This window comes from Herpailurus yagouaroundi, unplaced genomic scaffold (genome assembly GCF_014898765.1).
Source record: "Herpailurus yagouaroundi ecotype Mexico unplaced genomic scaffold, PumYag 163, whole genome shotgun sequence".
Taxonomy (NCBI): domain Eukaryota; kingdom Metazoa; phylum Chordata; class Mammalia; order Carnivora; family Felidae; genus Herpailurus; species Herpailurus yagouaroundi.
In genome coordinates, this window is record NW_024412404.1 from 9,461,594 (window position 1) to 9,485,122 (window position 23,529).

At 36.8% G+C, this 23,529-nt stretch overlaps 1 protein-coding gene across 4 annotated transcripts in view; it reads right to left on the bottom strand.

The window, feature by feature from the left end:
* Positions 1-22,543, bottom strand: part of DNAJC12 (DnaJ heat shock protein family (Hsp40) member C12) — a 45,631-nt gene extending 23,088 nt beyond the window's left edge. For 2 of the 4 annotated variants that reach the window (XM_040485157.1, XM_040485158.1), the window contains exons 1-2: positions 22,316-22,542; positions 11,320-11,398 (exon numbers count right to left, since the gene is read on the bottom strand). In XM_040485157.1, coding sequence (XP_040341091.1) covers positions 11,320-11,398; positions 22,316-22,393 — 157 coding nt within the window. In that variant the 5' untranslated portion in view covers positions 22,394-22,542. Of the gene's footprint in view, positions 1-11,319; positions 11,399-22,315 lie in introns of all 4 variants that reach the window. The other 2 variants (XM_040485155.1, XM_040485156.1) reach the window with 2 other exon arrangements.
* Between the last annotated feature and the right edge of the window lie 986 nt (positions 22,544-23,529).

Consider the following 23,529-nt stretch of genomic DNA (forward strand, 5'->3'; position numbering starts at 1 on the left):
AAAAATGAAATTAAGGAATTCCATTTACAATGGCATCCAAAAGAATAAAATACTTAGAAAAAATGGTAACAAAAGAAGTGGAAGATTTATATGTTGAAAACTATAAAATACTGTTGAAAGAAATTAAATATCTAAATAAATAGAAAGACATCAATATTCATGGATCAGAGGACCTAACATTGCTAAGATGGTAATACTCTCCAAACTGCTCTATAGATTTAATACAATCTCTATCAAAATCCCAGCTGCCTCTTTTTGCAAAGATTGACAAGCTCATCCTAACAAATCCATATGTACATGCAAGGGACCCAGAATAACCAAAATAATCTTGAAAAATAAAAATAAAGTTGGAAGAATTCACACTCCCAATTTAAAACTTTTATACAACTACTCTAATAAAAATAGTGTGGTACTGGCATTAGACTAAACATAAATAAATGGGATATTGAGAGTCCAGAAATAAACCCTCAAATTTACAGTCAATTTGTTTTCTACAAAACTACCAAGATCATTAAATTAGGGGAAAAAAATTGTCTTTTCAACAAATGGTGCTGGGACAACTGGATATCCACATATAATAGAATGAAATTGGATCCCTACCTCACACCATATACACATACTAACTCAAAATGGATCATAGACTTACATTTGATCTTAGCCAAAATGCCAAGAAGTGATAAAATGGGTCATAGATCTAAATGTACAAGCTAAAACTATAAAACTCTGAGAAAAAATATGGTAGTAAATCCTTGTGACCTTGGATTAGGCAACAGCTCTTTAGACATGACACCAAAAGCACAAGTGCAAACAACAAACAAATGAAACAAAATTGTACTTCATCAAAACTGAAAATTTTGTGCTTCAGAGATCATCAAGAAAGTGAAAAGACAAACCATGGAATGGAAGAAAATATTTTCAAATTAGAGATGTGATGAGGAATGTATATCTAAAATATATAAATTCTTACAACTCAATAAAAAGACTAATAGCCTATTTAAAAATTAGTAAAGGAAATGAATAGACATTTCTCCAAAGAAGATATACAAATGAGCAATAAACACATGAGTAAATGTTCATCATTAGTCATTGGGAAAATACAAATCAAAACCACAGTGAGATAACACTTCATAATCACTAGAATGGCTAAAATAAAAAGATAGATAATAACAAGTGTTGGTGAGGATGTGGAGAAATTTGAAGCCTCATGTATTGCAGGTGGGATTGTAAAACAGTATAACTGTTTTGAAAAACAATTTACCAGGGCCACCTGGACGCCTCAGTCAGTTAAGCGTCCAACTTGTGATTTCGGCTCAGATCATGATCTCACGGTTTGTAGGTTTGAGACCCATGTCAGACTCTGTGCTGAGAGTGCAGAGCCTGCTTGGGATTCTCTCTCTCTCTTTCTTCCCCTCCCCAATTTGTTCTCGCTTTCTCTCTCTCAAAATAAATAAACAAAACAAAACAAAACAAAACAAAACAAAAAATACCCAACAGTTTACCAGTTCATCAAAATGTTAAACATAGAGTTACCATATGACCCAAAAATTCCAACCCTAAATATACACCCAGGAAAAATGAAAACATACACCCACACAAAAACTTGTATATGAATGTTCATAGTTACACTATTTATACTAACCATAAAGTGTAAACAACTCAAATTTCCATCAGTTAGTAGTTGGATAAACAAATGCATATATATTTTTTTTTACTTTAGAGAGAAAGTGCAAATGGGGGGAGAAGGGCAAAGGGAGAGAGAGAGAGAGAGAGAGAGAGAGAGAGATGTGGGGCTCGATTCCATGACACTGGGATCATGACCTGAGCTGAAATCAAGAGTCAGACACTCAACCACTGAGTCACCCACGTGCCCCTGTGGTATATACATTTAATGAAATTATCACTCAGCCACAAAATAAATTAAGTACTAAAACATGCTACAAAATGGATGAGACTTGAAAACACTATGCTAAATGAAAGAAGTCAGTCACAAAAAGCCACATATTGTATAATACCATTGATATAAAGTATCCAGAATGGATGAATCTGTAGAGAGAGTAAGTAGATTCATAGTTACCAGGGGCTGGACAGGGGAAAATGGGAAGTAATTACTAATGAGTACAGAGTTTCTTTCTTTTTCACAACAACCTTATGAGGTGGATATTATTATTATTATTATTATTCCCATTTTAAAGAATCTAAGGCTGAAGGGGTTGATGTAACTTGCCCAAAGTCCCAAAACATCAAGTAATGGAGCCACAAAATCAAACCCTAACGGGCCAGGTTCCCCAGCTGGTGCTCTCCACTTCCATTCATGCACTTTCCATTTTTTTCCTGCAATGGATGCTACCCTCCAATCTCCACTTTCTTCTCCACCTCCAGGGATAATAATATGTCATCATTCATCAGTAAGATCCAAGTTGTGCCCTTCAGAAGCTCAAAGTCTAGTAAGGAATCAAACACATAAACAAACCATTTCAAAATCATGTGATAGAAATATACAGGCAAGGGCCTCTCTCTCTCTCTCTAAATAAACTTAAAAAAAAAAAAAAAAGAAATATAGAGACACAATTGATTCTGCTTGGGGGGTCAGAAAATATTTCATTAGTTTTCTGTCCATTTGGAGTCATCCTTGACTTTTATCTTTCTCTCACATCTCACTTCTAATCCCTTAGCAAACCCTAGTGGCTCTACTTTTAAAATATATCCAAGATCTGACCCCTTGCTGCCATTTCCACTATCACTGCTCTTCTCAACCAATCTCCTTGCCTTTGCCTCAATCTGTTTTCTACACAGCAGTCAGAGAGACCTTTTTAAAAATAAGTAATATAATATCACTCCTCTCCTCAAAATGACTTTTAATAACTTCCCATTTCTCTCAGAGTAAAACTAAAAATTCTTACGAGAAATGGCATGGCTAGTAGGCCTAACATGCTCTGCCTGCCCTCTACCTTCTCTTCCTTCTCTGACCTCATTTTCTTCTGCTTTCCCCATCTCCCTTGATACAGCCAAAGGAGCTTCCCTGATCCTCCTTGAGTATGCCAAGCAGGACTTTGGCACTTACAATCCTTTCCACAAAGAATACTTTTACCCCAGGCACTCATATGGCTTACTTCCTTCAGATGTCATCACAAATGCTGTCTTGTGGAGGTGGTCTTCCCTGACTATGTTATATAAAATGCCTGTACATTAGCCCCACACTTTTATCTCCCTTGCCCTACTTTACTTTTCTTTATAGTACTTGTCCTGGGCCACTATGTATTTATTTGTTTATGATCTATCCCCTCTACCAGAATACAAACTCTGTGAAAACAGAGACTTTATCTGTTTTGTTCTCTGCTATATCCTTTGCATTGAAACAGCATAGCAGGTGCTCAAAAAGTATTTGTTCAATGAATCAATGAGTGAATGTTTCCTATTTTGAGGTGAATATAATAAAGATGTTATATAGTACTATTTTCTGAGCTCCAACCACCAAAGAAATGACACATATTCTTCACTTTGTGAATTAGGAACATTTTAATAGTATCAGTGGGGAAACTAATTAAATTGCTCTGATAGTGCTTAAAATACCTCATTGGAATTAGTCAAGAGTCTCTCAAACAGGTGTTGAAGCAAATGTACCATCAACACTGATGGTACTGGAAATACTGAAATACTTCTATACCCCAGGTGGTAAAGATTTGGTATTTCTGAGCCCCCATCCTCCAAACACCACCACTTTAAGTGTTCCCCCAACAACCAGACATACTTCCTGCCACAGTAGGGTCCCTCCAAGACCCTACTCCAAAGCTGGACAGCACAGTACCTCACAGGTCATTTGCTACTTAATATCACCACTGGAGGTAGGAGCAACTGGTGGATTAAAGGAAAGACCCTAAAGATGGGGTTATTGAAAATTACAGGGAAATAAACAAACTAATAAAAAGCATCTTGCCATAGCAGCTCACTCCAGTAAGTAATCCTTCCTGCTGCTGACGACAATTTAAATGTCCCACTGTACAAATAAGATGTCACTTTTTCCAACAGGAATAAAAAGCTCATTAAATTATCACCACAGATGCATATGCCAGTTACTACCACAGCAGTGGTTGTAAAGATTTATATATTTATCTATGAGTCACCTTTTATTTTTTTTTTATTTTTTTTTTAATTTTTTTTCAACGTTTATTTATTTTTGGGACAGAGAGAGACAGAGCATGAACGGGGGAGGGGCAGAGAGAGAGGGAGACACAGAATCGGAAACAGGCTCTAGGCTCTGAGCCATCAGCCCAGAGCCCGACGCGGGGCTCGAACTCACGGACCGTGAGATCGTGACCTGGTTGAAGTCAGACGCTTAACCGACTGCACCACCCAGGCGCCCCTATTTTTTTTAATGTATATTTATTTTTGGGAGAGAGACAGACAGCATGAGTGGGGAAGGGGCAAGAGAGAGGTAGATACAGAACATGAAGCAGGCTCCAGGCTCTGAGCTGTCAGCACAGAGCCTGATGCGGGGCTCAAAGCCATGAACTGCAAGGTCATGACCTGAGCTGAAGTCGGATGCTTAACTGACTGAACCACCCAGATGCCCCTATGAGTCACCTTTTCTTTGCACATTACTGTTAACCTGTTTTACAGAGTCTCCAAAATGAAATAAGGCTGCTTGGGATTATTCTGATGTCAATGCCTTGACAACAACTGATAAGCAGAAAGCTAAAGAGACTTTATCTTTCCTGATAGGTGGCCTTTCCTTGTTCCATCCTCTCCACCACATTTAATAAAAATGAGTTTGGGTTTATATTTGCCCTTTAATATGTAGCTAATCAAATGAATCACACAAGATAAACATTTACCAGTTCTGAGAAGAGAGATCTCATTTTATAAGCTTACGTGAGCAAATGACGCTGGGACTTTTTTTTTTTTTCGAACGTTTATTTATTTGGGGGACAGAGAGAGACAGAGCATGAACGGGGGAGGGGCAGAGAGAGAGGGAGACACAGAATCAGAAACAGGCTCTAGGCTCCGAGCCATCAGCCCAGAGCCCGACGCGGGGCTCGAACTCCCGGACCGCGAGATCGTGACCTGGCTGAAGTCGGACGCTTAACCGACTGCGCCACCCAGGCGCCCCACGCTGGGACCTTTGAAAGACATTCTGATTTAACTCCTAGGTCTGTTCTGAAAATACAGAAGTTCTTTTAAATTCATATTTCACAATAGAATTTGTATTATTATAGCCACGTTTTAAATGTAGGCCACTTACAATTACTTGAAAAATAATAATAAAAATATAATATCAGAACATACCTTGAAAAAAATCTGGAGGAAAATACACGACTGTTAATAGTGTTTCTCTGCTAGGGAGAGATAAGAGAGTACTTTCACTTTCAACATTATTTATTACTGTATGTTATTTTTATTCACAGATAAAAAAGCAATAAAGAGTTTTTAAAGTAGGAAAGCATGGAGACATGAGAAGATATCAGTTAGCAAGGACAAGGAGCTCTCCTTCAAATACCCCAATGTTTTTGAGGCCTACAAATCAATAACAAAAATACCATTTCACAGATCTTTAATTCAGTCTGAAATCCCCTTCTTCAAGGTCAGAGAGAAGTTAATAAAGCATTGGCCTGGAACAGTTACTGTCACGTGTACACACAGGACTGTCATGAACACCAGCCAGGAGCTTTTGAGCTCAGTGACACAATGTCTATAGCATAACTGGTCCTGCCTACATCACCCCCACCTGAAGAGGAGAACGGATTTCTCAAAACCTAAAAGCCTTGGATTTAGAATTAAAAAAAAAAAAAAAAATGAAAAGGAGAAAGATGTAATGTTTACTTACAAAAAAGAAAACTATCTCATTCTATTAAATTTTTATCTTGGAATCCTGCATTAAAAAAAAACAACAACAACTAAAGAAAGTCCAGTGAGTCATAATTGCCAACATTCACTGAGCTATTCCTGCATGCTCAGGAATGTTAGTCTCCACATCAGGTGCATGAAGCAATGATGTTATTAGTCTACCCATTTTTCCTATTAGAACACTGTGGCTCAAAGAGATTGTCCAAGTTCAACTAGCTCATAAGTGGGAGCTAGGAGCAATCCAGACAGACAAGATTGTGCTCCATATCTACTACTCCATCATGATAACATATTAGTAATTAGTAATGGAAATGATTAAGACTACACTTAATGAACCAAAAAGGTATACATTCAAGTATAATGTAGTTGCTCTATAAACTTTCACCTTAATGAATTATGTTTCAAAATCTGCCTAATGTATTCTGAATTTCTGTCAAACTAAAATTCAGCACCGGATGAATTTTTGTTTAACATTTTACAATATTTTTATCAGTATTCTTAATCCTTCTTCAAGTGTATAAAGAACCACTTAAATTTTCAGAAGGTCATATTAATCTAAATTGATTAAATGGATGCTTAAACAGACTTGAAAACAATTTCTACCCAAAGATTGAATCATCTATCAACTACAAGCCCGACAGGGGAAGATATTGATGTCTGTGTACCTTTCATTTTAAACAATATTTACAGTTCAGTGTTTCTCTGAACAAGAAGCCTTGAGGTAGCCCGTACGTGAAAATTCCCATCACTATGGTAACCAGAAATGGCAATGATTGCACAGTGATTCATCATGTACCCCAAACAGAAATTGTTTGCCAGGGACAGAGAAACAACTCAAAGCCACGCTTTATTGGAAAAGAACCCAGTTAAAGAATAACCTGGGGTGGTAGTTGTTTTTAAGTTTTTGTCAAATTTTTGGGGCGCCTGGGTGGCGCAGTCAGTTAAGCGTCCGACTTCAGCCAGGTCACGATCTCGCGGTCCGTGAGTTTGAGCCCCGTGTCAGGCTCTGGGCTGATGGCTCAGAGCATGGAGCCTGTTTCCGATTCTGTGTCTCCCTCTCTCTCTGCCCCTCCCCCGTTCATGCTCTGTCTCTCTCTGTCCCAAAAATAAATAAACGTTGAAAAAAAATTAAAAAAAAAAGTTTTTGTCAAATTTTTATACTTTTACGTCAGGGCATCTATCTTAATACTAACTCCAGTTCAAAGAGGTAATTAATATGTCTCCTAAAGAAATGTTCATGAAATTTATTCATTCACTCATTCAATAAATGATTTGCACAAAGTAGGTGTCCTCCATGGTAGGTGCTATGCGAGTAATATGCGAGGGGCATATTACTATGAACAAGATAGCAGGAGGCCTGCCTCACTGAGCTTTCAGCATGACTAATAAGCAAATAGGCAACAAGGAGATTGTGTGATACACGGTTTGCTGCCTGAAGTACAGTGTGCTCTGGGTACCTGGGGCACACATAACTTCCCAGAGGAAATCATGACTAAGCTGAAACCTGACACAAGAGGATGAGCTAACCAATCAAAGCAAGGTGGAGAGGTGTGCAGGCCTCACAGGGAGCCAGACAGAGGAAGAAGCAGGCATAAAGTTCTGAAGAGTGGAAAACAAGGCATATTGAGGAATCAAGGTAGTTCTGTGTGGCTGAAACATGGGATTTTAGGCATGGTAGTAGAGAGAAAATGAAAATGGAGAGATGCGAAGGAGTCAGGAAGCACAACGTGAAGGGGCTTGCACCTAAAGACCCAGCAATTACATAGAATGAACTATTGCTGCAAGTACAGAATGGGCAACTATCACAGACATAATGTAAAGCAAAAGAGTATATACCGTATGACTCCATTTAGATGAAATTCAAAACTAGGCAAAACTAGTCAATGAAATAGAGATCCAAAAATAGGACAGGATACTGACTTTGAACAGGATGTAAAAAGGGACTCTTGGGTGCCAGAAATGTTCTACATCCATCTGAGCAGCAGTTAAACTGGTAATATGTAGACAAAAATTTATCAAGTTTGTACTTACAGTTTCTTCACATTGCCTTAAACAAATTGTGCCTCAATAAAAAGGGCAAAAATCATATAACAAAAAATGGGGCACTAGGGTGGCTCAGTTGGTTGAGCACCTGACTCTTGATTTCAGTTCAGGTCATGCTCTCAGGGTCGTGGGATGGAGCCCCACATCAGGCTCCATGCTGAATGTGGAGCTTGCTTGGGACTGTCTCTCTCTGTCCCTCTGCCCTTCTCCCATTCTTGTGTGCGCTCTCTCTCTCAAAATAATAATAATAACAATAATAATAATAAAATAATTTTTTCAATTTTTAAAAAGTATAACAAAAATGACTTGATATATTGGAAAATGGCCTATTTATACAAATCAAAAGGATCAATGATTTCTAGAGAAAATTAATAAAGAAACTTAAGATAAAAGATAAAAGAAAATTGGGGCACCTGGGTAGCTAAGGTGGTTAAGCCAGTCGGTTAAGCATCCAACTTCAGCTCAGGTCATGATCTCATGGTCCGTGAGTTCAAGCCCCTGCATCAGGCTCCACACTAGCAGTGCAAGCCTGCTTTGGATTCTCACTCTCTCCTGTCTCTCTCTGCCCCTCCCCTGCTCACACTTTCTCTCTCTCAAAGTAAATAAATAAAAACTTTAAAAAGAGATAAAGGAAAAAATTTTTAATGAAGAGGAGTTTGGGTTTTATCATTTGTGCAATGTGGATTAAGATAGGTCTTAATCATAATATTTTCCTTATAGAAAAATCATATACATATACATACTACACACAAACCCATAATATGCACCTATAGTAAACATAATCATCTAATGTAAGACAGTATTATAGTACCTACCCTGAGGATAAAATCAAGGTAGAAATACACAAAGACTTGAGGCGCCTGGGTGGCTCAGTTGGTTGAGCGACCAACTTTGGCTCAGGTCATGATCTCATGGTTTGTGAGTTCGAGCTGACAGCTCAGAGCCTGGACCCTGCTTCTGATTCTGTGTCTCCCTCTCCTTCTGCCCCTCCCCACTCATGCTCTGTCTCTCTCTGTCTCAGAAATAAATAAACATTAAAAAAATTAAAAACAAAAGAAATACACAAAGACTTCAACTACATTGCTGAAGTTTTAAGCTAGGTGTGCATACATAGGTATTTGCTATAGTATTCTTATACCTTTTTTGTACATATTAAATATTTTATTTTTTCCATAATTAAAAAGAAATCCACTCTCTGCAGTGTGAAGCAATGAAAGGAGTGCTGTAAGGATCCAGGCATGAAAGGATGGTTACTTGTCTACTCTAGGGGCTGTGAAGATGTAGGGAAAAAGACCTCCAGGAGAGACATGAAAGTAAATCACCAGCATTTGGTAACTGAACAGATGCAGACATAAGGGAGAGCAAGGAGACAGGTTTCTGCTTGACCAATTAAATGGATGGGGTTGCCATTTATTAAGATGGGGAAACACAAAGATGAGCAAGATTTGAGACAGGGTGAGAGGAAAACAATGAGTTCAGTTTCTGACAAGGTGACTTTGAAATGTCTCCAAAGAAGATTTCTAAGAACACTCAAAACTAGAGTCCAAAGATCAGAATGAGAACTGAGTTAAGGATAGACTGGAAAGCCATCAGCTTTCAGCTTTCAGCTTTCAGCTAATGACTGAAGCCACAGACTTGGACAAGACTCCAGGGAGAAATTGGGGTGCCTGGGTGGCTCAGTCAGTTAGGCATCTGACTTCAGCTCTGGTTGTGATCTCGCTGGTCACAAGTTCAAGCCCTACTTCAGGCTCTGTGCTAACAGCTAACATTTTTTTAAAAAAGACTCCAGAGAGAAAGTGGGGAGTTAGCCCAGAAATGAGAGTTTAGGAGGGAAATTCAAGGCAGAAGAGGAGTCACGACAGAGACAGAAAGAGAAACCGAAGGGGTGCCTGGGTGGCTCAGTTGGTTAAGTGTCTGACTTCCACTCAGGTCATGATCTCACCACTCATGAGTTCAAGCCCCGCATCAGGCTCTGTGCTGACAACTCAGAGCCTGGGGCCTGCTTCAGATTCTGTCCCTCTCTCTCTGCCCTGCCCTGCTCACACTCTTCCTTTCTCTCTAAAAAATAAATGAACATTAAAAAGAGATAAGAAAGAAAGAAAGAAAGAAAGAAAGAAAGAAAGAAAGAAAGAAAAGCCCAAGAAGTTGGAGGAAAAGTATGAGTGTGTATCTTGGTACCTAAAAGAAAGAATGTTTCAAGGAGGCCTGGTCAACAGTGCCAATTTCTGATGCAAACTCAGGGAAGATAAAACCTAAAAAAGTAAATGTTGGATTTGGCAGCCAAGAAGTCTTTGATGACTATTACAAGAGCCATTTCCAAGAAAGGTGAGAGGGAAGTCAGCCTGGGATAAATTGAAAATTGGCGAAGGAAGTAGAGATATAAACTGTGGACTTCTTTTTCAGGAAGTTTGGCTCTAAAAGGAAGGAGAGAGATAAAAGAGGAGCAGGAGGGAGACAGGTTAAAGAAGGATAAATGGTATGTTTGTATTTTTTTTAATATTTATTTATTTATTGGGAAAGCGCAAACAGGGGAGGGGCAGAGAGAGAGGGACAGAGGATCTGAAGCAGGCTCTGCACTGACAGGCTGACTGCAGTGAGCCTGATGCAAGGCTCACACCCACAAACCACGAGATCCTGACCAGAACCGAAACTAAGAGTTGGGTGCTTAACTGAGCCACCCAGGTGCCCCTGTCTGTATTATTATTTTTTTTAATGTTTATTTATTTTTGACAGAGAGAGAGAGAGAGAGAGAGAGAGAGAGACAGAGCATGAGCGGGGGAGGGGCAGAGAGAGAGGGAGACACAGAATTGGAAGCAGGCTCCAGTCTCTGGGCTGTCAGCACAGAGCCCGACATGGGGCTCAAACTCACAGACTACGAGATCATGACCTGAGCCAAAGTCGGACACTCAACCGACTGAGCCACCCAGGTGCTCCTCCTGTCTGTATTATTTTAAGTTGAGATACACATAAGCAGTTATGTCAAAATTTATGATAAGGGAATTTAAATTATGCTAAAGAAAAAACTCAAAAGTATGAATATATTACCATATATCATACAGAGACATATTCAGTTCCCCCAAAAGAAGAAAATACATCAAGTTCTCATCAAGACAATCACCTAGTTACAAACATACTTAAGTCATGTTAACTCTCAAGAGCTGGTGAAATAAAGCATAAAGTGAACAAATTTTAAACCAGGAAGCAGCATGTTACAGCAGAAAGAAAAATGGATGAGAAATGACTACTATTGGAGAAAGGACCCTACACCATTCCCTCCCCTCCTACCATCAAATAGTGCAAAAAACATTCTTTGGCATTGAATGAAAGAATAAGTTTGAGCATAATATATAAAAGAAAATTAGGTAATTATTCAATAGCTTTTTAGATTTAGATATTATTCATTTTTATGGGAAACAGACATTATTAAATATTTACCAGCTTTGGAGTTTTCAGGATGCTTGTCAGGGTGACATTCCAAGGCTCTGGCTTTAAATTCTGCCAGGATTTGTTCAACCTAAAACAAAAACTGATGTTAAAAATAAGGATTCCAAATTAAACGGCATTAAGAAAGAAGTTGGGCATCATTCCTTTTCAAAACAGCCATGATCAACCCAACTTTTATTGTGATCCTTGTATTTGTATTTTGACATTTTACTCTAAGAAATAATGCCTTGATAATGAAATTCAGAAAGCATTCAATAAAAACTTCTGTCCAAATGCTGATAACAGTTTAACTTGCTACTGCATTTATTTTTTTTTTTATTTTTTTTTTAACGTTTATTTATTTTTGAGACAGAGAGAGACAGAGCATGAACAGGGGAGGAGCAGAGAGAGAGGGAGACACAGAATCGGAAGCAGGCTCCAGGCTCTGAGCTGTCAGCACAGAGCCCGACGTGAGGCTTGAACTCACAGACTGTGAGATCATGACCTGAGCCGAAGTCAGACGCTTAACCGACCAAGCCACCCAGGCGCCCCTAACTTGCTATTGCATTTAGATGATAGCCCAAGACACCTGTGAGCTCAATATATTTAAATGTCACAAATGGTCAGATAGGTTTATTCTAAGAATACATAGAAGAGGCGTTCACTCATCTGAGTTCTTCAAAAGATGCTTAGTCATCATTCATTATTCAAGGATGACTGTCTAGTTTATAAATGACCCATTATAAAGTTCCCTCGTTAGGCCTTTTGCCCCCCTCTTTTTTTTATTAAGAATTTCACAATTAAAAGGACATAATTCAAACCTGTTAATTTTGTTACCAATTAACAGTGTAGTTGGAGATTTTGATTGGGAAAAGAGAAACTTCAGCCAAACTAATATGAAGTTTGAGAGGCATTTTGATTTGATTTGATTTCACTCAGCCATCTAAACCTTATTATCATGCATAATCAATACTTGTCTTTGTTAATTATAATTCCAATGACAGCAGCAGGAGACAACAGTGGTTATGTGGCTCCACAATATAATTTGTTTTATTTTGTTTGTTTTATATTGTTTTTTAATTTTTATTTTAAGTAGGCTCCACACCCAACGTGAGGCTCAAACTCATGACCCTGAGATCAAGAGTCACATCCTCTACTGACTGAGCCAGGCTGGTGCCCCTGATTGCTTCATTTTAAAGCCCAGTTCTGCCAGAGACTTTAGGCAAGTTGTATAACTTCCATGTGCCTAGTTTCCTTATCTTTATATTACATGAATGATAGAAATAGAGCATTTAACACAAAGCCTAATGGTAGTAAGAACTCAATAATAATAGCTAAAACTAAATGTCAGTGGTTAAGTAACTTGTCTGAAATCATTTAACTAGTTACTAAAAAAGCCAAATTTTTTGTTAACTAAGAAGTTGGACTTCAAATCCAGTAATCTTTTTTTTTTCTAATATTCATTTATTTTTGATAGAAAGAGCATGAGCAGGGAGGGGGCAGAGACACAGGGAGACAGAGGATCTGAAGTGAGCTCTGCGCTGACAGCAGCCAGCCCCTGATGCGGGGCTTGAACTCATGAGCTGTGAGATCATGACCTGAGCCAAAGTCGGACACTCAACCAACTGAGCCACCCAGGTGCCTCTCAAATCCAATAATCTTAACCAATGGCAGAATTCTTAGGGATCTATTACCAAGTTGCATATTTACTATCCACTAATTAATGAAAGGAAAGGACCTCTTGTTTGAGAAACAAATTCTCAAGAGGCTCAGCTTAAAATTGTCATAAGACTCATGGTAAAAACATAAATTTATCAGCTCCATGTCATCCTTAATCAATCCTTGGAAAAAATTTTCTTCACTTTTATAGAGCCATGCTGTAGGGAAGCCTGGCTGGCTCAATTGGAACAGCATGTGACTCTTGATCTCAGGGTTGTGAGCTCAAGCCCCACCTGGGTGTAGAGATTACTAAAAAATAAAATCTTAAAAAAATAATAATAATAAAATATTAAAAATAAAAAATAAAATCTTTAAAAATAATAATAATAAATAATAATAATAATAATCTTTAAAAAAATAATAATACAGCCAGGCTGTACTAGATAAGCATATGCATTAAATGCCCAGACTAATAACTATTCTTTTCTTTGTTAAGCATCTACTGGGAATCCAGTGGAATAACAGGAAGAGATAGACTTCCTTTTCAGAACTGTGATTAATTGTGTTTCCTCTTCCTAGGTGCTCCCTAGGAGTGACCTATAGTGACCATAGAGTAACCTATAGTGACCATAGAGTGACCTATAGTGACCATCAGTCACTATAAACTGCTTATATAACAAAGAAAATGAGACTGAGACTTGTCTTTAAATTTTAAAATACTAAAAATTCTAAAGATTCTAGTAGTAGTAGTAAGCATTTTTAATTAATCTATTTATGAATTTCATAATCTCTCTTTGAAGATACTTATATCAATACAGAACAAAAAGTAAAAGTTCCTTTACCCCTCAGCCCCCCAGGATAACAGGTTTCACCCTTCAAGATACATTTTTTACACACTTATACACATATTTATGTATATATGTATTGGAGGACTTTAATAAGATAAATGGATAAAATTATACATATCTATCAAAGGTAGGAAATTCGGAGGGGTTTTTTTTGTTGTTTTATTTTTTCATTTTTATCCCATTAAGAAACATTCTAGTATAAGTCCATGGAAGCAAAGTACTAAAATGGTTAATTCTCAATAATGCTAATGTATGTGATTGTTAGTTTCTCATTTATATTTTCTTTACTTTGCCAAATTAATATTTAAAAAAATTAAGAATAGTCCATATCTGCCTTTCATTACTTTTTATAGTTTTAGTGTCACAAAATTTATTACAAATCTCCTAGGTAGGCTGGTTCTGGGTAAACTAACTGGTAAAGCAGGTTAGTTTGTCTTGGGAATGTTCCATTTATCTCCTGGCATCCCCACCCCATGTGCTCATGCCAAGTGTAGTCCATGGACAAATGAGGCCCTCCATGTCAAGGTCCACTGAATCCTGTTTTCCTAATCCAATGTTCAATGGTCTGGAAAACTGCCTATTATGCTAGCCAATAAACATACAAACAAATGTTCAACTTTACTCATAACCAAATAGATCAAAACATCTAAGGCATGATAATGACCAGTGTCATTGAGGGTACAAAGAAATGAACATTCTTTTTTTTTTATTTTTATTTATTATTTTTTTTTTTAATTTTTTTTTCAACGTTTATTTATTTTTGGGACAGAGAGAGACAGAGCATGAACGGGCGAGGGGCAGAGAGAGGGAGACACAGAATCGGAAACAGGCTCCAGGCTCTGAGCCATCAGCCCAGAGCCCGACACGGGGCTCGAACTCACGGACCGTGAGATCGTGACCTGGTTGAAGTCGGACGCTTAACCGACTACGCCACCCAGGCGCCCCAGAAATGAACATTCTCATACTCTCTTGGGGAAGGATGAAAATTTCCTGAAAATAGATATATACAGAGATCTATCTATCATCTATCTACCCAGATATCAAAGAGTGATAGAATTGAAGATATTTATGTATATGTATATATACATAAAAGTGTATAATTTTTTTTATTCTTTGATATAACAATTCCAATTATAGAAATTTGTCTAAGGAGATAGTCAGAGGTGGGCAAATTATTTAGTTACAACAAGGTTCAACGAATAAAATGTTATAAATTTTAAACAAAACCTATGTGTCCAGTAATAAGATATTAAAGTTAACTGAAATATTTCTTAGGCTGAGATATTTTACAGTCATTAAAAAAATCATCTTGTAGGGACACCTGGGTGGCTCAGTTGGTTAAGCATCTGACTCTTTTTTTTTTTTTTTAATTTTTTTAAACATTTATTTATTTTTTTGAGATAGAGACAGAGCATGAACAGGGAAGGGTCAGAGAGAGAGGGAGACACAGGATCTGAAACAGGCTCCAGGCCCTGAGCTTTCGGCACAGAGCCCGATGCGGGGCTCAAACTCACAGACCGTGAGATCATGACCTGAGCCGAAGTCGGATGCTCAACTGACTGAGCCACCCAGGCGCTCCAAGCAGCTGACTCTTGGTCTTAGCTCAGGTCATGATCTCATGGTTGGTGAGACTGGCTCTGGGCTAATGGCTCAGAGCCTGCTTGGGATTCTCTCTGTCCCTCTCTCTCTACCCCTCTCCTGCTCATATTCTCTCTCTCACTCTCTCTCAAAAAATAGATAAATAAACTTTAAAAACTCATCTTGTAGTAGAAGACTTTTAATAATCTGAGAAAAATTATATAATATAGTTCTATGAAGAAATGTAAACTACAAAACATTATATGAGGCATAAAACCATAATGTTTTACCTTAAAAGGGATTATAATATATATATATACATATATAATAACAATAATAATAGCTAAGATTTATTAAGACTTATTATATGCCAAGCACTGTTCTAAGCACTGTGCATATAGCATCTCATTTAATTCCCACAACTCTGTGAGGTGGGTACTGTTATTATTCCCATTTTACAGATTAAGAAGTCAATACACAGAAAAGTTAAGTGGTTTTCCCAAGGCCATAGGGCTGGTAAGTAGCAGAGCCAGTATTTGAACTCAGGCAGTCTGTCTCCATACAGATATAGACATGCACATTGTAAATATTAACGCATATATGCATGTATTTACATAACACATAAATATAGCATATGTGTATACACACACATATACTCCCAGATTTTAAGCATCTAAGCTAATATTTTTCTCCACGTTCTCTTCATACCCCACATCTTATTGAAAGTATATTAGTTTTTATGGAGCACCCAGTGGCTCAGTCAGTTGAGCATCCAACTTCAGCCCACAGTTTGTGAGTTCAAGTCCCATGTCGGGCTCTGCATTGACAGCTCAGAGCCTGGAGCCTGCTTTGGATTCTGTGTCTCCCTCTCTCTGCCCCTTCTCCATTCACTCTCTCTGTCTCTGTCTCTGTCTCTGTCTCAAAACTAAAGAAACATTAAATTTTTTTTAAAAAAATATTAGTTTTAGAAATTAAACTTTAAAACTTAAAAACTTATCTTTTCCACAGCCTATTAGCACAATATTTTGACCTGTGTCAGCAAATACTCCAGTGTGCAATAGGCACTAATCCGGTTCCCACTTGGATGAATCTTCTCCAGCTTTCTCTGGCCACACAAATGCCTTCTGTCTCTCCCTCTATGTGTCTAAATTTTGACCTAGTCTGATCCTTTCAAGCATCATCTCTTCTCTGAAATCTTTTCAGATAGTCTTCCTGTAATTTCTGTTGCACTTACCAACAATACCGCATAGCACAGTCCTTATTTTTTCTCTATTTCCTTTGTATTAGTTTGGCTCCTCAGCTGGATGCCAAGGTTATTATACAATTTCTCACCTTTTTGTTTTGTTTTCTTTTACCCCCATCACTTCTAGTACTGGCCCAATGCCAAGTGTTGAATAAATACTTAATTATAGACTAACAGATGTTCTTTAACACCATTATAGCATAAGAGAAGCTTTCTGAAAATTATGATTTATTCATTAAAAGAATGAACTGATTCTAGTGATGGAAATTCATATGCTATAGAAAAGAGAAGACTCATCTTAATAAGTGGGTGAATTAGTATCCATCATTTCAGTTCACTTAGTGTGAAACTGGATTTTTCCCTTATATAAAACTCCAAACGTTAGCAATATTCCCAAAATAAATTCAGTGAGATCATCCTACATCATTGTAATCAAATGATAATCAAAACATAAGCTATAGAAATAATTTGAGCCACAAAATATATAATGGTAGTATTGTGTTATAACCCATAAAATACAGTAACTATTAATCCATAGTGACAAAAGTAGTTGAATAAATAAATAAATGTGGGATAAAGGATATATTTTCTCTACAGAAGAATTCCAAGTAATAAATGTAAAGTGAATAAAGAAAATAGAAAGTTACCATTTGGCAAATACCATCATAGTAACTGTTACAGGCAAGATACACCAAAAGATGCTAAAATCAGCCAGTGAAAGTCTGAAGTGGAACACTATAGCCTCAAAGAATCTTCACCAAAAACATTTTTTAATTACCAAAGGGAAAATAGTAACCCTACAGTGGAAAAACCTGGCAGAAGAAACCTGAAAAACACAACCTTAACTATGTGTTTAGATCATTAGGACATATTGACATCCCGTACCCAGATATGACACACTGAAAAAGGTACAATATCACTTCAGCAGTATTCTTTCCAAAAACACATAACCTCAGCCTAATCAGGAGAAAACCTGAGACAAACCAAAACGGAGGGACATTCTACAAAATAACTGACCATTACTTTTCAAAGTTTCCAAGTCATGAAAAAAAAAGGAAGGTATGAGAAATTGTCATTGTGAAGGAAACTCAGGGAACAAGACCCCTAAGTGTAATAATGGATTCTAGCTTGGATCTTGAAAGAGAAAAAAGACATTAGTAGAAACACTGATGAAATTAGAATGAGACCTATCCTTTAGATCAGAGGTTGAATAACTCTAGCCCAAAGGACATATCTGGCTTGCCACCTGTTTGTTTCGTTTTGTTTTGTTTTTTTTTAAATAAAATTGTATGGGAAGACAGCCTTCGTCATTCATTTACATATTATCTATGGCTACTTTCTTGCAATGGCAAAATTGAATAGTTGTGCTAGAGTCCTGCAAACTCTAAAATGTTTGCTGTCTCAGGGTCAGCACCTAGGAGAAACAAGCAGGATGCCTAGGTTTAAGGAGGTAGCCTTACTCTCATAGACTTTTGCACTTGCACAATCCTGAGAGTTAGTGCCTCCTTAAATTTTGTATCCCAAGTGCTCTGCTTGCCTCACCCTAGTCGTGGCTTGGTCTATCTGGCCCCTTACAAAAAAAAAAAAAAAAAAAAAAAAACATTGCTGGCCCCTGGTTGAGTTAATACTATTGTGCCAATGCTAATTTTCTGATTTGTATAATTTTACTATGCGTGATAATTGTAAATACAATGTTAACATTAAGGGGAGCGGGATGAAGTGTATTCATGAACTCTGTGTTCACTTGCAATTTTTCTTTAAGTCAAAAATTATTCCAGCAGGTGGAGCACAGAGGATTTTTAGAGCAGTGAAACTACTCTGTATGATAAATGTCATTATACATTTGTCCAAACCTATAAAATGTACAAACCCAAGAGTGAACCATAATGCAAACTATGGACTTCGGGTGATTATATCAGTGTAGGTTCACCAGTTGTAGCACGTGTACCATCCTAGTGGAGATGTTGATAACAGGGAGGCTAGGCATTAGTGAAGGGAAGGAAGTATATGGAAAAGCTCTATACCTTCCACTCAATTTTGCTATGTATCTAAAACTGCTTTTAAAAAGTCTGTTAAGAGGCACCTCGGTGGCTCAGTTGGGTGAGTGTCCAACTTCAGACCATGATCTACTGTTCCTGAGTTCCAGCCCCACATCAGGCTCACTGCTATTAGGGCAGGGCCCACCTCAGATCCTCTATCCCTGCCCCCGCCCCCAACCCTTTAGACAGAATTGTCTAAATTTACAAAGTTCCAAGTGTCCAGTATTATCGTGTGGCCAAAACAACACCACAATTTATTATGTGCCAGGCACTATTCTAAGTCTTTATTTAGCATGTCTCATTTAATCCCCACAACACCTTTATGAGGTGGGTACTATAATTATTACCCCCATTTGCAGATTAGGAAACAAAGGCATAGAAAAAAATTAAGTCATTTCCCCAAGGTCACACAGCTCGTAAATGGTAAGATTTAAACCCAGGTGGTCTGAAGTCAATAAAGAAGAGAACTAGAAACAAAAAATAGATGTCTCCATTTATCAAGTTTATGCTCAATTTTCAAGACTGTGAAATCTTAAAATCAGGATGCCTTCTTATCATTACTACTGAAATGGTGACCAAATACCAAAAAATCAAATAAAATATACATCAAGGAGATATCTTATTTGATATACATCCTAGTTTGTGGTGTATGCATTCATAAAGACTTTAGAAGATTTCATAACATGTGTCTTTTGTGTAAAATCTGATGCAGGGCGAAAAAGCTGATTAACTTGGAATCAATCTGCAATACATGTTTTTGAAATGAGGGTATGTTGTTTTCTACTCAACAGAGCAGAAATCCTCCCATGGTTTATATATGTCATTTCATTAATTTTCAACACAAGCTTTAAATTGTAAGAACTATATATTGAGGGTCTCAGTTTATTAAGCAGCCGTCTCTCAATTTTGGCTCAAATCATGATCTTGCGGTTTGTGAGATCAAGCCCCGGGTCAGGCTGTATGCTGACAGTGAAGAGCCTGCTTGAGATTCTCTCCCTCCCTCTCTGCCCTACCCTGCTCTCTCTCTCTCTCTCTCTCTCTCAAAATAAATAAATAGGGGCGCCTGGGTGGCGCAGTCAGTTGGGCGTCCGACTTCAGCCAGGTCACGATCTCGCGGTCCGTGAGTTCGAGCCCCGCGTCGGGCTCTGGGCTGATGGCTCAGAGCCTGGAGCCTGTTTCCGATTCTGTGTCTCCCTCTCTCTCTGCCCCTCGCCCGTTCATGCTCTGTCTCTCTCTGTCCCAAAAATAAATAAAAACGTTGAAAAAAATTAAAAATAAATAAATAAACTTTTAAGAAAATAAACAAACAAACAAATAAATAAATTGTAACAACTATATACTAAAGCAAAAGAATTTTGTGTGTGGCTCAACTCAGTTGTTATAAATAGAATCAACATATTAAGTCGCTTTGAAATTATAACTGCTAAATTGCTTCTTTTTTTTTTTTTAAGTAGGGCCCATGCCCAATGTAGAGCTTGAACTCATGACCCTGAGACCAAGAGTCTTCTATTCTACCAACTAAGACAGCTAGGTGCTCCTAAATGCTTTTGAGTATGAACATTTCTGGTCAATTTTTTAAAGCATCAAATCAAGGAATATTTGAAGCAAAAGAAATCCATCCAATACAAATCAATAAAGGAAATGTCACACTAAATACTTAAAGAAATGTAATTGAAATATTTTTAAATGGGAAAGATATATATGAAAAGAGGGGAAAGATACATATAAAAAGAATTGACAAAATTGTGACAGATCATTTCAGTTTAAATAAATGATTGTAATTTAAACATCTATGGCAGGGACAGAATCAGTAATGAAAGAATTGCAAGACAATGCTTTTATTCTCCTTTTCATACATGCCACAGTACATACAGAGAAGTATGACTACAACTGGTAACAAAAGGGCTGACTATAACGAAAGGACACTGTTGTAAACATTATAAATAATACGAACTTTTTTTTTAAGTCTTTTCAAAACCAATGTTCTTTCTCCTTCAAAGAATGAGGAAACAATCACATAACTATAAAAGAGTGACTAATCGGGTCTAGACATTTATTATGGGAATAGAACAACCTTTACCTTATAACTTAGCGTGACAACATTTTTGTAAAATCTAAATTGTGAAGCTTATCAAGTTAAGTGATGTTCCTTTGATTTTAAAAATCTCCTTCAAAAATTATTTGGCAATAGCATAATTCATAATAAAGATAGTAAAAATGGTAATAAGCGTTCTTAATTGCTGTAAGTAAATCACCACCAAATAAACAAGAATAACATATTATCCTAAAGGGAAATATGCAACTAAAAGAGTGTTATAATCTGGGGTGTGGTGTGTGTGTGTGTGTGTGTGTGTGTGTGTGTGTGTGTTTAACTATAAGATACTTAAGATGACTTCCTCAGTGTGATGAAGATAGAGATTTTAATTCTTTGTGTCCAAGGTCACATTCTATTTTCCAAACAAAATTAAGCACATATTATTACTAAACTCCAGCCTTATGAAACAAAGATAAATAGAAAAATATTTTGCTTGAAAATATTAATATTAATAGCTATATTTTAGTAATAAAACATTTTAGTAACTATTACATAAAATATAAGATAATATATTCAATAATATAATTGAAATATACTTCATATTCATCTCAATAGTATTTAAAACATTGGAAAACTAGGAATCAATGAAATACTTAACAATAAGAAAATAATCAATTGTGATACAACAATAAAATGAAATATGCAACATTAAAATACATATGAAGAGTGTTTAATGGCATGGACAAATCCTTGTTATAATGTTAGCGGGTAAAAAAGCAGGAATCAACAAGTAAATATATAATATCTTCCCAAACATATTTCTAAATATATATATATATATATATATATATATATATATATATATATAGGAAAAAGACTGAAGTTTAATATACCGAACATTAATAGTATTATCCTTGGGAGATAATTATGTCTTGGGCGATAGAATTATAAATGAGTTTTCCATAATTTTTTTAATATATGAAATTTAGAGTTTTCCATAATTTTAAAAACTTTTACAACCTTCATCATTGTCTATGTGGCCCTTTAAGAACATTATTTCATTGTAGATCAAGTGAACAACTATAGAGTTTTCACATGCTTGGTTTCAGAAGCCACCCTTTTAAGTAATTTTTAAGTTAAGATGTTAACATAAAAGGATATTTTTTGGTATATATAATTTAACTGCTCATATAAGAGTACATATTTTAATAAAATATTTTAAAATCACTAATTACTAGAAAATTACATTTCATCTCAATTATAGTATAAATTACCATAGTAAAGATATAGCTTATGTGTTCTGTGAAACACTGCCAACAGCATTACAATAAAATTTCAAATATATATTTTTAGTATATTTGAAATAGAGTCTATGGCCATGTGCCCAAATACACATATTCAATCAGAAACATCTGTAAAATCACAAAAGGACACTACTCCAGTAAAGATCTAGGATTTAAATCCTTAACTTTCTCTAAGCCAAACGTACTTTAAAGTAATGTAAGATTAGGTTTTTAGGCAATGTGACTAAAAGTTCAAAGTTAAAACCTTAAATAAAAACTTGAAAACCTGTTGTGAAAAAGAACAGCATTATCCACCGTCTTACCGAAGATAGTTCATCACATCCCAGTAACATGTAGTAATCTTCAGTATCTTCTGACCTGTAATTTAGTATTGCATCCATTTCAATTACTAAATCAGCTTTTCTTCCCTGTGAAACAAGAAACAGAATAAGCTGTGCATTAACAGGAAAAGCCTTTTTAAGTCTGGTTTTCAGCAGCACGTTCCAAACAGCAATAACCAGATTTAAGGCTGGCCACAGTCCATATAACAGATGTCATCCTAGACCTTTGTAAACTCTACCTTTCATTGGCTGTTGGCAGAAGAGAAAAGAATAAGTCATGTGCCTAACTGCTGCAGTGCTGCCTGGGATCTGTAGTTTCAGTTTATGTAAGTAATGCACACAAACCATTCCCTTCATAGGTTGGCAAAAACTGTTCATTTTCACGTACTCCCCAAATTAGCCATTTCTCCATCGCCTGTATATTTTTACCTTTTTCTTTTTTTTTTAAGAAATAGAAGAAACTTTGAAGCAATGTAATAAAAATCTTAGAATGTGTTAAATCTGAGTAGTGGGCATTTTTCTGAGTGCTTAGAATATTTCATAATTTTTCAAACAGTCTAAGAGTAGAAGGAAATAGACTAGGAGAGCACATTTTCAATCATTTGATAATTTACTCATTAAGCAAGTATTTATTGAGAATCTATTTTATGTCCAGCACAGTTGTAGGAAATGGTGTGGTAAATAAGTCTCAGTTCTCAAAGAGCTTACATTCTGATGGAGGGAGATAGACAAGAAACATGCAAATAAACAAGATCAATTAAAATAGTGATTTATGGGGTGCCTGAGTGACTCAGTTGGTTAAGCATCCGACTTCAGCTCAGGAGTGATGTCACATTTCATGGGTTTGAGCCCCAGGTCAGGCTCTGTGCTCACAGCTCAGAGCCTGGAGCCTGCCTTGGATTCTGTGCCTCCCTCTCTCCTTGCCCCTCCCCTGCTCACGCTATGTCTCTCACTCTCTCAAAAATAAATAAACATTAAAATGAAATTAACAGTGATCTATACTATGAAGGAAATAAAACAGGACAGTGAGAAGTAGAACTGTATGATGACCATGTTTGATTCACTGTGCTATCATTCCTGAGCTGGCTGTCCAGACTCAGGAGGTATCTAGCCTAGGGTGAGTTCAGGGAGTCTGTGTTTCAGCTCACTGTGGTCCTAGGATATGCAGGTCAGTCTAGGATTTAGAGAAGAAGGTC